Raw genomic sequence first — 15281 nt, forward strand, 5'->3', positions numbered from 1 at the left:
AGTGCCCGGCCAATCGTGAGGGCAGCTGGCTGTAACTGGCGGCGCGTCCAGCCAATAGAAAGGCCGGACGCGAGGGGCTGGTGAGGAGTCTAGGCGAAGGCCCGCCCTCCCGGCGCCGGCTGGCCGGTGCCCTCCGCTGACGCCCCTGCGCTTTGTGCGCACGCGCGGAGCCTGAGGCGCGGTGCGGCGCCGCGCCCGGTGTGCGCCGCTCAAATGCGTCCGGGCGCCCATGACGGGCCCAAGGGCAGCCGGGGCGGCGCCCGGCGGCGAGGCCTGCAGCTACCGTAACGGCACGTGCGGCGCGGCGGGCAGGGCTCATCGCGGCGGAGCCTGGGCGCGTTTCACGGGTCCAACTTGCTGCCCGGGGACGGGAGCCTGAGGCGGAACCCCCCGCGCGGGGCCGTGGTGGTGACGGGGGGGGCGAGGACGGGGCAGCCAGCGGCCGTTGGGGCGCGAGCGGGTGAGGGGCGCCCCCCCGCCCCCCCAAGGCGTCTCGCGCCCCCTCAGGCGCCTCCCGCCTCCCCTCAGGGCCCCACGGGGGCGTCCCCTCTCCTCCTCTTCTCTTCCCGTTCCCCTCCGCTCACGGCCCTTCTCCTCCTTCCAGGTGCCGCAGCTGTGAGGCGAGGCGTCGAGGAGAGCATGGGGCCGGTGCAGCCGGAGGTCAGCATCAGCGCCGAGAGCCCCCGGGGCGGTGAGAGGAACGAGGCCAACGCCGTGCTGGCGGGCGGTGAGCGCGGCCCTCCTGGTACCTGGAGGCAGAAGTGCAAGGCCTACGTGCTGGCGCTGAGGCCGTGGAGCTTCAGTGCCTCCCTCACCCCCGTGGCCCTCGGTAGCGCGCTGGCGTACCGGGCTGAGGGAGCGCTGGATCCGCGGCTGCTCTTGGGAAGCGCTGTGACCGTCCTGGCTGTGCACGGAGCTGGCAACTTGGTGAACACCTACTATGACTTCTCCAAAGGCATCGATCACAAGAAGAGCGATGACAGGACTCTGGTGGACCAGATTTTGGAGCCTCAGGACGTAGTCCGGTTCGGGGTCTTTCTTTATACCGTGGGCTGTATCTGTGCTGCAGGGCTCTACGCTGTCTCAACGCTGAAGCTGGAGCACCTGGCCCTGATTTACTTCGGGGGACTTTCCAGTTCCTTCCTTTACACTGGAGGTAAGTGCTGAATCCTGCTTGCTTTGAGCCTGAATGCGAATGTGACAGAACGAGCTGACCTGTCAGAGGGCTTCTGGAAGACCCAAATGATCTAGTTAACTGCCATAAAAAGTATTTGATGGTATTTCCTAGAGCACTGGTCCATTAACCTCTATTCTTTGTCATTGACCCCTGTGGGAAGGGGTGCACCAAGTTCTTCAGTTGGAAAGTAGCAGTGAGGCATTATTATTTATGTATGGCTTTAGGTGCTTTTCAGAACTGTCGCTGAAACTTCTTGTGATGCGTTTCTCACGTTCCTGAGCAGTATAGCTCACTGCAAATGTTCTTTTGCACTGGTGGAATGTTTTGATTTGGAACATTGATGTTCTTTAGATGGAGCTTCATTGGGAATGTAGAACAGCAGGTGTTTGCTTTGAGTAAGAAGAGCGTGTTCTTAGTGTTTTCCTGGGTTGGGTAGGTACAAATGTGAGAGTCTGGAGAAATTAACAAGCTACATTTCCTTTATTCATTTTGGTTAAAAAAATGAGGAAAGATGCTTCTCAGCCATAGCTGCATATGTGTTGGTTGATTTACAATATTTCTGTGGGAAGGGTAGATCTGTTGTAATCCGTTCTTCTGTCACTTGAGTTGTTTGATGATGCTTCATTTTATGCTTGTGTTTTGCCACAGGAATTGGATTTAAATATGTTGCACTTGGAGACGTGGTGATCCTGATCACCTTTGGGCCCCTGGCCGTCATGTTTGCACATGCTGTGCAGGTTGGTTATCTGTCTGTCTCGCCACTGCTCTACGCTATCCCACTAGCTCTCAGTACTGAGGCCATCCTGCACAGCAACAACACCCGAGATATGGAATCTGACCGGCAGGCGGGTATTGTCACCTTGGCTATCCTCATCGGCCCTGCGTTCTCCTATATTCTCTACACCGTGCTGCTCTTCTTACCCTACCTGATTTTCTGTGTGTTGGCCACACGCTACACCATCAGCATGGCATTGCCACTACTCACCATCCCGATGGCATTTTCACTGGAGAGGCAATTTCGGAGTCAAAGCTTCAACAAAATTCCTCAGCGGACAGCCAAGCTCAATCTCCTTCTGGGGCTTTTCTATGTTTTTGGTATTACACTAGCACCAGCTGGTGCCCTGCCCAAACTGTAACGGAGCTGTGGAGTCAGGCCTCACAATGCAGTATTAATGCCAATTAACAGGGGATGATGTGGGTAGATGACCTGTTACGGACAGTGGGAAGAACAGAGGGACTGTTTTGAGCTGTTGATTTTGCGTGAGTTCCATCATTTCTGGTCTTGGTTGTCTTATACAAAAGACTTTAGAGAAGCCATCTGTCAGTTCCTTGGAAAGGGGGAACTGCACAGCTCTGCTTCAAGAGGAGCAGTGTGACCTGAGGACAAGGAAGAGTTTAAAGAAGGTCACCCTTCTGCCGCTGGATGTTGAGTGGCTTTTTCTGTTAACTTAATGAAGTAAGATTGAGTCTCATGCAAACTCTCCTTTCCTTTCGCAAGCATGGTGATTGCTCTTATCGCTCCGTACCATGGTCAAGGAGTCCAGTGGCTCCTGCATGGTAAACAGAAAACACTGCCAAATGTTTGTTTAGCATCATAACGATGTAGGTGCTATTACTTCACTCCCTTGTGAGCGTAATTCATCTTCATCAGTTGTATGTTTTATTTTTTGCTGTTTTTCTTTTCCTAGCTGAATTTTGAGCTTTTCTTTCCAGGCCCCTTGAAAAGTACTAGATACTGATTCATTCGTTGTTTTCTCTGCTTGGTTCTTATAGCCTAGAAAATTCAAAATTATGCATTTCTGTGGTGTGTTTGTGCTAAAATGGAGCACAACTAGCCCACTACACAAGCTTTAAGCCAAACCCAGTAAACTTATATTCTGCCATAAAAGTTGAACCTGTAAATGCAAATCATGCAACCAAATAGCCCTCAGTGCGCAGAAAAACAGGCTGTTTCCATTTCTGCATTTGCTTAGAATTAACTGTCTGAAAGGACAGCCTTCTGTTTAAGGGGAGCTGATGGACAGGGTGCCAAAATTCTGATTGGACATGGGTTAGTGGAGTGGGAGAACAAACTCTTAGTTTTAAAAAATGTATCTTTTTGATGGCCATTCTCTCCTTAGTCAGAGGCCTGTAGTATTACAATCAAATGTCCTAACGTAAGACCTAAAAGAAGCCCAGGTGGTAGCAAAGGAGAAAGATGCAGGGTTTGCAAAATTTACTGCATTGGCTTTGCATAAAAATTAAAACTGGGAACAGGAAGAAGTCATCTTTGGTAGCAGACTTTTTCTAAGGGAGTCCAGTTTTTGCATGACTGAATCACATTTAAATGTTAAGAACTCTGAAGTGAGGTTCCCCACCTCTTTTCCTCCCCCTGCACCTCACAATGTTCTTATTTTCTTCTGCAGATCTCACCCATTGATACTTATTTGGCCATTTGGAGAACTGATTGTTTCAATAAATATGGAGCAGTACAAAAAACAAACCATGCCAAAGACAACTGGGAGAAATCCAGTGACTTTCATTGCAAAGATGAATTTGGTCCGTTCTGTGTTACTCAGTGGCAACTGAATTCTCTTCTGTGTTGAAGGAAAAGTCTTTATTTCCTATATGTAGGCTTTTGGGGAGATGCGTGTTTACAGGAGTTGTGAAGAGCTTCACAGGAACTGCTACTGGTGTTGCACTAGAGCTGTTAGTGCCTGGAGCACGGCTTTGCTTTTGAACCAAGTAGGAGCATGCTAACCACTCTATCAAGGGCTTTTAAACATGAGCAATAAACTTAGCATCCTCCATCTGTCCTAGGTAAGTTCCACATCTGAGAGTACTGAGTGTTGTGGTAGGGGACTGTGCTGCTAGTGGTGAAGCTGAGTTAATGACACCAGATTACATAGTATTGATAGTTAAATGACTTTTTATGGCTTTGTGCTATCCAGCTGTTGATCTCCTCCTTTACAGCTGAGCTGTAGACGATGAGGAGCGTTCTTTGCACGCAGATTTTATAAGCCACAGGTTTGTCTTTTATTTAAATTGGGCAAGTGATCTTTCTAATCTGACTAGGCCCAAGACGGGAAAAGATGGGCTTCAGCAACTGTCTGCTGCTTCCTACAGCAAAATACTTGGTTAGATTAGAAACATGAGAAAAAGCAAAATTTCAGCTCAGTTAGATGTAGGCAGATATCCAGAAGCTTTTGGAAACTTCTTTGAATACAGACATACGCAACACCGTATCTACTCTTACTTTTTGTGTACCTACGTAATAAAGAAGAGCCTGGCTCTGAGACCCACTTCACTTTTTGCAAAGTAAAAGCATTTCTAGAGATGTGGACTGAGCCTGTGAATCTGTTAATCTGAAACTTGTAGATAGATGGGCTTATTAATTTAATCTCAGCATGGCTTTGTTGTTACCTTTTGTAGCAGCTGTGTGCTTTATTCTATGATGGTTTGTTTTTATATAGCTATCCGTTTAAAAGAATGGATAGTTATCTTTTTCTACGCAAGTAGAGTATTTGAGCTAAATTCCTTAAATTAACTAAGACATGGGTCATATGTCCGATAACTGTGTTGTACTGGTGGAGAGAAAGATCTAGGAAATGACCGTTGCTGGAGTAACGTGTGCAACTGTAGTTGTGTCGAGGCTGCCCTTTAGGAGCAGGGAAAGCCCCCGGTGCGGGGTGTCTGCGTGCTGCTGGGGAGGACCAGTGCTTTTTGTTACAGAGGTGAAGGAAGAGCTCACTAGCACACGTGTGTTTATGGAACACTTTTCAGGGAGGGAAGTTTCAAAGCAATTTAATAGTAAGAATGAGACGAAAATGAGTCTAAAATGCTTTTGCTTTCTAGCATGTGCTGGTTGCCTACAATTCCCTGTCTGTGAAAGTGTCATTCCAGGTTCTTGGGGATACTGATAATACATCACACTTTCTTCTCCATGCCTTTGAGGAAGTCATTTCACTTTGTGTACCAGAAAACAACTAATTTTTGCCTACCTCACAGGGATGCTGAGCCGACATCACTGTCATAGCTTTGAAAGCAAAAAGTGCTTTATCTCTGCGCTTTCCAAAAGTGTTATATGCTAGTATTAGAAACGGGTTTGGGTATGAACTAACCTAACAGGTGACTTAACTGATATAAGTAGACCAAAATAATCTCCACACAGACATTGAGTAGTAAGAGAGGCTCCTTTATCGGTTTCTTTTGTGATTAGGATGCTGGGTCTCTTTCCAAATCTTTCTCCTCCCCGTCCCATGCTACCTTCCCCAAATATAAACTTTTTAAACTTCTTACAGGTCTCTCTTGATGAGCTGTGTTACAATGTGATGCATCTACAGTGGTAGATGAGCAGATCTGCGGCCCACCTGTAAATGTGTCCTAAAGCACCTCCTGGCCTTTCTTCTTATCCAATAAAACGTCTGAATGTTACTGTTAACTATGCTGTGTTAAATTATATTAGTCTGGTTTTGCACATATATTAGTGAATTCTCCTGGAACGAGGAGGGTCTTTGTCTGCAGTGGTTGTAGTAGAAGTACATGAAAGCTCATACCCTTTTTGTGTGGAAGAATCCTTTTATGAATCACATAGTCCTGTCCTTTCATATCATCGGGTACAAAGTTCAGTAGCAGTGATCACCGTACGTTAATGGCAGACATCAGAGTAGTGGAAATGTTTTCATCAACGAGCAGAATTTCATTTGATGCAGTTCTCTGTACCACATACTGTTCAGCATTTGTAAGGCGGTTTCAGCTGAACTTTTAATCTTTTTAATAAAGATGGACTTTTTCATTCTCACCTGTGTGAGCTGCCATTCTTCCAGTGCCATGCTGTCCGCTCTTGGCTCGCGGTGGTTTTATTTGCTCCGTAGGGCTGTGGCAGCGTAATGCCTCCCCTTGTGTGTCATGAAGCCTGAAGCACGGTTTGAAATTTTACTGCCTTGGTTACTGGTGCAATCGGCTATACAAATTCCTGCCCAATTAGCTTAAGGAGGCTGTTATTTGTCTTATGTGCTTTCTGGCTCTCCTCATATGTGGTTAAAGTAGTTTGAACAGTATAGAGAGACCTGAGGGTGTAACTGAAACCATTCGTACTCTCTTAAAGTCCATTTTCAGGTCAGTGAAGAGCTATGTCCAAAGCCTATATCGACTGCAGCTGCGTTTCCTCTTCACCATGTTCTGGGAGGAGGAGACTTGGCATCTTTTTAATGAGAGACCCTTTATTTTTAAGGCAGGTGAGACATGCTACCTTCTGCTGATACTTGAAGAATTCTCAGAACTGCAGCAATTCTCTCCTTTCTCCCACCCTATTTTGACTCAAACTTGCCTTTAAACTTAGAACAAAGTGTGTGCTGCTCTCTTCTGACCAACTGCACACAGAGCTGTGGCCCGAGCCAGCTTCTTAGGAAGCAGATACAATTTACGCTCATTTAGATTTGCACACCAGTACGTGCTGCATATGTGCTTATTCCACTGATTTCAGCAGAGTTAGAAAAATATTTTAAGACAAAGTTGCTTTCAACGAGTTCATTAAACTTGATTTTTGAGAGACTGTATATAGGAGTATCAGTAAATACATTTTTATGAAAAAGTTTCTCTCAACAGCTTCCCTTTTTTCCCATCAGATGATAGGTGCTTCTGAACAAAATGTCCTTTGTACAGTAAATATTCTGTGTGTAAGGCTAATGGTAAAGGGAAACTGGTAAAGAATTATATATATATACTTGGAGGGGGAGGAATACACAACATCGTAGAAACTGTTCTGGTTCCAACACCGCCTTGGGAAGCAGACTTGGATGCTGCTGTTGAAGTTGTGTGTGTACGGATTCTTTGTGGAGGTGGGGCAGGGGCACTGTGAGAGGTGCAGGAGCTGCTGTGATGAGCAGAGTTCAGGGTAGATTTAAAGCTTTAGTTCCAAAGCTTTTTCATCTCAGAACTGGAACATCGTGTCTTCTTTGCAATGCTGAAATAAATACGTGTTTGTCAGAAGAGACAGTGAGGCACGGGGAATATTTGTCAGCCTTTCTGAGGTGCAGAGTGTGCTCAAGGTGACAGCGTTTGGAGGTAATTTTAGAGAATGAAGTGCAGAACAGCATGGCATCCACGTACATACAGGCTGAACCCAGGAATCCTTTCAAAGCAATATGATAAAGCTATTCTCCTGAATCTGTCAAAACCGGTCTGCTGAGCGTCCTTTAGCAGGGCAGCCTGTTGGGCGTTTAGCTGCTGCTGTAATTGTTCTGCACTCGCTCGTAACACACACTGATGTTTTGTTCTGGCAGCAAGCAGAAAGGACCAGAAAATGACTTGATGGCTTTGTCTTTATTCTCTGGTCTGTTGTGTAAGTGTGCAGTCTTTTTGTGGCGTAATCACTGCTGCCTCCTTACCAGATCTGGCCCAAGGCAGTGTGTGTTCGTTCTTTTTCCCTTTGCTAAGAGGTGTTTTGACAGTCTGTGCTTTTCTTCTAGAGCATTTGCAAACAAATCACTGACGAGCTGGTGTACTAGCAGTCAACTTCAACTCCCTTTAAAGAAACTGGACCTCTAGCAGAAAATGTTTAGATACTGGAAATTCAAGCAAGATTGAGCAGCTTTTTGTGCAGGGCTGCCCAGGAGGAGGCTGTAGTTGCGGCCGTCCGCAGGTGGCAGCATTGCTCTTCCCCTACCGCTGCGGCATCCTGCGGTGCCTGGGCCCGAGGCTGAGCTGCTCTGCCAGGGGTGCAGCAAGGGCCACTGCGGAGGGCTGGCATTGTCCTGGTACCTTTGGCCTTGTTCCACAGTCTGAATACCGATTCCCTAGGGGAGAGGTGGTGAGCCAGATCCTGGTATTGCTGCTCCTCTGCTGTTCTACAAGGTTGATCCAAAATCTAGGTCCACTTTTTATCGAGCTGCAAAATGTTTCATGCAGCAGTCTGTACTGTTAGCGGGGGAAGAAGGAGGGGTGCGCCTCCCGCATGGGTGGTGTTAAGGATTGTGCAGGCTCAGGTCAGCACTCCTCTTTATTTGGGAGGATTTATTTGCAGCCGTGGCAGCTAGGAGTTGCTTGTTTTCCCACTTTCAGCTAGTGGATCAAAAATCTGCAGGACTATGGAGAAGGGAGACTTTCCAAATACATGCTTATAACTACCTCATTTTTTGTCTCCACAGGAATTCAGTTTAGCTTTATTTGCAAAAATTTTTAGTGTTGGTCTGGTTGTACCTCGGTGGGTCTCCTCTGGTCTCCTCTCCATTTTGAAGGTAAATGGCTGCAGATGAATTTCTAATGTGCAGATTATGGCTTGACAGATGCTTCTGACCCAGGCAGGTAATGGCAGAAACAGGCATTTGAAGAACGCCAGTCAGCTCTATCTTACATTTTTAAACCCTTTGCTGATGGCTTAATAAGCTTATTGTGGTCAGATGCTGAGAGCATCTTTCAAAAGAGTGGGGCCAAGCTGTGCATCACGGTTAATACAAAAATATCCATCAGTATGGGGGAAAAAGTGCGGTGTCTGCACACTCTGTAGACACTGCGATGCACTTCTGTTCAGGCAATTACTTTTAACACTCACATCTTGAATCGTTGTTGGAAAATCTTAATAATTCTATAGTGCTATTAAGGGCTTGGGCTATATTCTCCCCATTTCTTAGGTGAGTAGATTGAGTCTGCTGCTTAATCAAGGTCATGCACTTGGAGAAGAGTACATAACAGTTCTGCTTTCTAATCTGTTACCTTAATAACTTGGCCCTTCCCCTCACATATTGGCTTGTCTTTTAGGTCTGTAGTACATTATTTTGTATTTAAATCACCTTTGGTTGCTTTATATTTAGAATTTTGCTCCTGCTGAATTACATATTTAAGGAATGAAATGCTGCTCTGGCTTTTTTAAGCTATTTTTCTAAGTATCTTGCTATGTTAAAATCTACAGCTCCCAGAACTGCTAAAAAATTCATAAGGTTTAATAAAACTCAGCATGGCTGTCTTATTGCAGCTGTATGTCTAAAGGAAACATAGGCCCAGCACTGCACGGAGTAATGCCCATGCTTTACTGTCTGAAATAAGTTTTTTGCACTTCTGTATAACTCAGAGTACAACCCAAAATGAACACGTTTATCAAGTTTTCTTTTACAACTTCTTCTGGTAACTCTTAATACTGTCAGTGCTTACCCTATCTATGCAGTTGTCTCCTAGATCCCAGGAAAGTCCACCTTTGAATCCAGATGTTTTAGTGGCCACGTGGATTTGTCTGAAGGAAATATTTGAAGGACATAGCACTCCTTTGGCGTCAGCTGAGAGGGTGCTCTCTCACTGAAAGCAGAGAATGGGCTTCTGGAATCTTTTGGGTGGTGGGTGTGACTTGCTTCAGGGTTTGAGTCTCTTTGGTCTGCAGGCACAGCGTGGGTGACCAACGAGTGCGTCTATTCTTTTGGAAGGGATCCTGCCCCAGACTTCATGCTTGCACTGTCTTGGAAGAGAAGTTTGCATACTGCAGTTCACAGCCTCTGCACATGAAAACCCAAATGTTTTTAATTTTTAAAAACCGAACAAATTCAAATAAAACTATAACACCTGCCTGTCCTCTTTTGACTTCTTGTAAGGCTGCCAAAGCCAGAGTGGTTTGATGAATTAAAAATCTATGGCACCATTATGCTGCTTTCTCATGAAAACAACAAGGAGGAGAAGCTGCTCATTAATCAGATGGCTCTGTCAATAATGAATCAAGGTGAACGTGCTGGCCGAGTGATGTGTGACATAGGCAGTTTGTCAGGGAGCAAGGAAAGCTCTCACAAAAACATTGGCATGCTTCTCCAAGAGCTTGAAAGCAATGAGAACTCAGCAGTGGGAGAAGAGGTTAGGATCTGCTTCCTGCAATCTAACTTTTTGTTGTTGCCTTTCAGGAGTCTTGTCCTAGGTCAGACTAGTGCTGGGCAGCTCTGCTCTTCTGGCAGTGATGTTAGGTGCTCCTTTAGGTGGGAAATCCTGGCATCTGCTCTTTTTTATTGTTATGTTTTGGCAAAGCTCATGCAGTATTTACCCAAGGGAAGGCCAGAAGGTTGATCATCTCCTCTTAGTGCAAATCCTGGATTTTACAGAGAGGGATTTGTGCAACAGGCAAAACGCTCCTGAAGTCCCACTGCACTTGGGCTTACTGCGTAGGTGCTTCTCAGCCCGGCAGTAATCCGGCTGCACGCTGACCTGGGAACCTCCCTGCTTCTGTCAAGTGTTCTCCTAGCTCAACTTCCTTCATCTGCTCCTGTTGGGAAATCATGAGGTGGATTAGGTCAAAAGCAATGGAACTGGATGTTTCCAAAGAAAATGACTCCAATAGGAAAGAACCACGTTTGTTTATCCATCCTATCCTAAAAGCTGTGGAGCTATAGGTCCATTTTAATAAAACTTGGCAGAGGTTTCAGAAATACTGTAGAATATCTCAGAAATACTAAGTTCTGTCAAGCTTTGAGAAAATACACAGCTGTGCTGAGTAGAGTGACCCTAAAAGTACCTTCATACACTGAAAAGCTGAGGTAGACCCAGCCCCTAGCAGACATCTGGGAGTTCATACACAGCTTTGAGACACAAATCCATAGGACACTTCAGTGGTTCTACTGTCCACATAGGTACTTGGTTTAACAGAGTCCAAATCTAACTAGTGCAGAAATGATATTTTCATGAGGCTAAAAAAAAATCAATGAAAGCAGTTTATTTGACTTAAAGTCTTCCCCTGCAAGATCTGATTTTGCTACGTTTTGCAAGTTTGTAAGAACAAGGAAAGCAATAAGTTTTTTATATTAGCCTAAGAGAATCAGGTATTCAAAGCTACGGAGAAGTCGATTTTTGTCTTACTGCAGGTCCTGGTTAGGCTAAATCTTCTGCATGTCATGGAAAATAGAAGAGAGAGATGGTGATTATTTCTGTTAATCCCTATGGGACGGGTCATCTGCTCCATACAGAGATGTGGAACCTTGCAAACAAGTAACTGGTAAAGGAAGTTAATGGCAGTAACTGGTGCAACATGCATGTCCAGCACTGGAAGCGACGGAGGTCGAGCACTGGCCCATGGGTGAAGCAGGCACAAAGCCCGTGTGTTCAGCTACCGAGGCTGACAAGTCGAAGACGTCTGCAGAACCAGAGCTCAGTTCTCCTGTCACGGGTGGCATGTTCAGCCTTCTGGTGCTCCCCCGTTTGAGGGAATCTAGTGCTGGGTCAGTAGCCAGTTCCTTGACTGGGAAATGCAGAATAGCCCAGCAGTTTTAACAAAGAAGGCTAGAGTCTTCTTTCCTCCTCTTCTTTTAGGGAAGGATGGGAAGTTCTTTCAGGCAGTGCTTCAATCTGTGCAGGAAGCAGTGCTTTGTCACTGGTTTAGCACAAAGAATGGAGAAGATACGTGTTTTAAGGTGTCCCAGTAAGCCAAAAAAGGCGGCCTCTCCCTGAATCGACTGATTTACTGGTGGTAAAGGGATAAACCGAATGCCTGTTCCCTATCATGGGCAAATTCAGCCACTTTGCATCCTGCACAGTCTCTGTTTGCAAATAAGGCTGTGAAACATCACCACACTGGGGGAAAAAGCAGTTTCTCAAACTTTGACCTAATGGAAAGATGATCTAATAAACCATCTTCCCAGTCTTGTTAGCCATTGTCCCAGGGGCTGATGAAATGATCTCGGATAGATTATTAATTACCCTCTGTGTGGCATAAGGCCACTGTATGCCACAGCTGAGTCGTATTTTTACCTGTGGGGAATAGCTCCACTGCTGTGCAAACCTTAGCTCCAGTCAATATAAATAAAAGAGAGGATGGGAATAACATGCTAAAGATTCATTTGCTTTTTTATGTTCTGGAGTGCAATAAAGCTTTAAGAGTATATTTGGTGCTGTGCCATACCATTCTTCATCTGGTCTTCCTTCCTTAAATTAATTCTTAAGTAAAAGTTAATTAGCCACCCAGAAACACAAAGCTTCCTCCCCAGTGATGTACTGTAAGCTTTCTATAAAGTTTCTCTCTGCATTATTCCCCCGTAGTGTCCCTGCTTCCTCAGACCTTTGCAGTTGAGGGTTTCAGGCAAAGGTGGGACATCATTTACACATGGACAGTGAGAGGAGAATTAAGGGGAAAGATCAAGAAGGGACTTGGAGAGGACAGGTATATTTATGATACTCAGAAGCTGAAATCCTCTCTTACTTCTTTGTGCCAGAAAATTTATTATATTCTTTTCTCTCCCTTTTTTTCACTAGCTCACAAAGCAGGAATCACATGCTATTCTGTAAGCAGTAAGGGGTCAGTGTTCACACAGAACTTCCCTGCCTCTGTTCTTCTTTCAGCAGCGATAGCCTGAATTCTAAAATCCATATCCCTAATAATTTTCAAGGTCACTGGATCCCAGGATTTTAACTTGTTCAAATTCAAGAGAAAGGATGAGCTGGGGAAGCTGAACTTACACTATCCCAGGCTTTGTAGTTCTTTTGTCAATATCCGTGCATTAAAAGTGCACAAATCCTGCTGATCTCTCTCTTATATGCAGGGAATTTTAGTATTTTATACAGTGCTGATTCATCCAGAGATATTCACCATTTTTACAAAGATGATGATGTGACTCTTATGACTGAAGAGCCTGGGATGGTGACTTGCTCCAGTGGGTAAACTTTGCATGTGCCTTCTGAGATTAGAAATGCTTTGTATTTGTCTACTGGCATTCTCCTTGTCAAGTTCAGAAAGATGTCCTAGGAAACCATAAACAAGAAATTGGTCCGTGCCCAGTTTGTGTTTAGGAGTCTAGTTTTGAACAGTGCTCATGGCCAGAAACAGCCAAGTCCTAAATTCCTTTCTCCCTTTCTGCAGCCTCTGATACGTGGATACATGTGTGAGATGCACCTAGAGGCCGAAGAGTACTGGGCTGAAGGCAGTGGCACCAAGGTGTTTGTGCTTTCTGTGAGTCAGGAAGGAATGAATGCATAAATGTGTATGAAAGTGATGTAGATTCCCATTGATAGTTAATTCATCTCTAGATGGTGAAGAAAAGCATCTAATTTTGAAGCTCTGAATGTCTCCTGAGGATTGAGACGTAACAAAACCAATATCAATCTCTCCAGCAGGCTAACCCACAGGAGAAGAAAGCTGATTGTTTTGTAGAGATCTGTATGCTTCTGTGTGTGGGAGGGAGTGTTGTTTCATTCCAGCTTGTGTAAAAAGCATCTTATGAAGAAAAAGTTAAAAGGAAGAAATGTTTTCAGCATTTACTTCAGTGAGGCTTTGTACTTTCTAGGGAAAACTGAATTTGATGTAGATTCTTTTTCTCACAATCAAATCCCTGAGCATCCTACACACCATTCTCCTGCTAACTGTTTTTGGGGGAAAGTTGAAATTCTTCTGAGGCCCTACCTGTGCGGGGGTAAACTGGCTCCAGTGACAGGAGGACTGTTCACAACACTAACACTCGCATTTGTAAAATGCTGATGGCCAGACAGTCTGTGGCCTGTTCGTGTCCTTGCTGTGAAACAAGTCCAAAGAGACCACGGTGTTCCAGCAGGCACTGCTTCAGCTTTACCGGGGTGACAGCCCACTCGGGCAGGAAAGGACATTTGAGTGCTGGGAGCTCTGCACATGAGACTGTCTGTAAAAGATGCGGACAGCTGCATTATTCTGTGTCCTTTGGGTAGTAAATCAGCCCGGAGACCTTGAGCACTTCAGGGACCTGCTAGAGGAGGAGTCATTTACAATGACAAAGCTGATGTGGGTGGACATAGATATAAAGGCATCAAGATGAAGGCAGTGCCTTGAGGAGCTCTAATGGCCTTATAATGCATTTTCAGAGCCCATTCCTGGCTGCAGTTCTACAGGTGGCAGCTGAATCAGAGATGAAAATGAAATAGTTTCATTATCAAGTCCTTACACTTCAATTTGCTATAAATTGCTCCAGTCACTGCTAAGTGAGTGACAGTGAAGAGAGTCCCATGGCTTGGTGCCTAGCTCATGAATATCATTTCAATCACTGCTCACTGTAGACATCCTGGATGGGCAGAATAGCAGGTGTATGGGTTGCAAGGCAGGACTGAAATGAGCAGGAAGAGCTGTATAAGCAAGCAAGACTGGAAATGGAATAAGGCTCTGCCAGATCTTTGCATAGTCCTAGACCTGCAAGGTCTGAATCCTTGCTGGGATCTGTCAAGAGTCCTGCTAGCACAAGAGCCAGCTAGCAAGCAGTCCATTGTACTCAGCCCTGTCCCCGATGCCCTGTTAGCTCACTGCATCACCTAATGCTAGTCCCCGTGCTTTGTCACGGAGCAGGGCTCAGGCTGATGCTACAGCTTATCTTATTGTCTCACCAAGTGGGATTCTGTGCTTGCTAAAGTTCAAGGTTGGGCTATAAAAATCTGTTCCAGTCTGAAGTCTGCCATAAAACTGGTTGCACACGAATGGATGTATTTACCAGGCTGCAGGGGGAAATGAGCTCAGCCATTGATAAAGGAGAAAGTCTTGCTTTCTGACAGATTTTTTCTTTGTTTTATTTTCAGCATAACCTTAAAAAGTGTCCGTATTTTTCTCATGCAGGCTGTTAGCACACTTGTTAGAAATTCTTTTTACCTACTGCAGTGCAAACCTTTGTGGTCTGCAGTGAATTGGCAAAAAAACAGCAGAACGTCATCCATGAGACAGCACTGGCGTGTGAGAGGATTCAGACAGATCCCTGGCTGCTCAAAAGGTGCAGTTAAGAACTTGCAAAATCATCTGTGTGCAATAAGTCTTACCCATATGAACAAGCCAGTGGGTTTGTCTGATTTATCCCCAGGAGCCTTGAGGGCTGGATGTTCTTTTCGCAATGTTCCTTGTGCTGCCACAGCCAGTTTAGAGACCTGGAAGGTGACAGCATTTTGTCTGATTGTCCATGATCGTTATTCCTCTTTCGGCACCAGTCTTTGTCTAGTGTCTTATTCAGAAATGAGCAGTTCCTTGAGGATACTTTCTTTTCCAGAGACACATTCCTTCTCCTTGTTAATTGGTAGAGTCCCTGTACCAAACATTCAGTGGCTGCTGATAGCAGCAGTACTACCGAGAAGACACCAGATAATAGTCTGGACTGTGAACTTCATGGGCCTCTGTGAACTGACCCTCACAAACCATTGTTGATTTGGGCTCCTTTTTTTTAAA

General features: G+C 45.3%; 2 protein-coding genes across 4 annotated transcripts in view; both read left to right on the top strand.

The window, feature by feature from the left end:
* The first annotated feature begins 122 nt into the window (after positions 1-122).
* UBIAD1 (UbiA prenyltransferase domain containing 1) lies at positions 123-5957 on the top strand. 3 transcript variants are annotated; one of them, XM_040533865.1, is made up of 3 exons: positions 123-290; positions 605-1156; positions 1826-5957. In XM_040533865.1, the coding sequence occupies exons 1-3, from the start codon at positions 230-232 to the stop codon at positions 2311-2313; spliced, it is 1101 nt and encodes a 366-aa protein (XP_040389799.1). In that variant the 5' UTR covers positions 123-229; the 3' UTR covers positions 2314-5957. The 3 variants fall into 3 exon arrangements, with proteins under 3 accessions (XP_040389799.1, XP_040389800.1, XP_040389801.1); XM_040533866.1 differs by having other exon boundaries at positions 169-284; XM_040533867.1 differs by having other exon boundaries at positions 175-460.
* Positions 1826-15281, top strand: part of DISP3 (dispatched RND transporter family member 3) — a 142284-nt gene continuing 128828 nt past the window's right edge. Inside the window, exon 1 of the mRNA XM_040533856.1 lies at positions 1826-1914. Coding sequence (XP_040389790.1) covers positions 1904-1914 — 11 coding nt within the window. The 5' untranslated portion in view covers positions 1826-1903. The remainder of the gene's footprint in view (positions 1915-15281) is intronic.

This window comes from Cygnus olor, chromosome 21 (genome assembly GCF_009769625.2).
Source record: "Cygnus olor isolate bCygOlo1 chromosome 21, bCygOlo1.pri.v2, whole genome shotgun sequence".
NCBI lineage: Eukaryota > Metazoa > Chordata > Aves > Anseriformes > Anatidae > Cygnus > Cygnus olor.

Excerpts from the sequence above, each read along its gene's own strand:
- UBIAD1 (XM_040533865.1), top strand. The coding sequence starts at position 230 with ATGACGGGCCCAAGGGCAGCCGGGGCGGCGCCCGGCGGCGAGGCCTGC. Across the intron at positions 291-604 it reads GGCCTGCAGCTACCGTAACG|GTGCCGCAGCTGTGAGGCGA; the intron begins GCACGTGCGGCG and ends TCCTCCTTCCAG. Across the intron at positions 1,157-1,825 it reads TTCCTTCCTTTACACTGGAG|GAATTGGATTTAAATATGTT; the intron begins GTAAGTGCTGAA and ends GTTTTGCCACAG.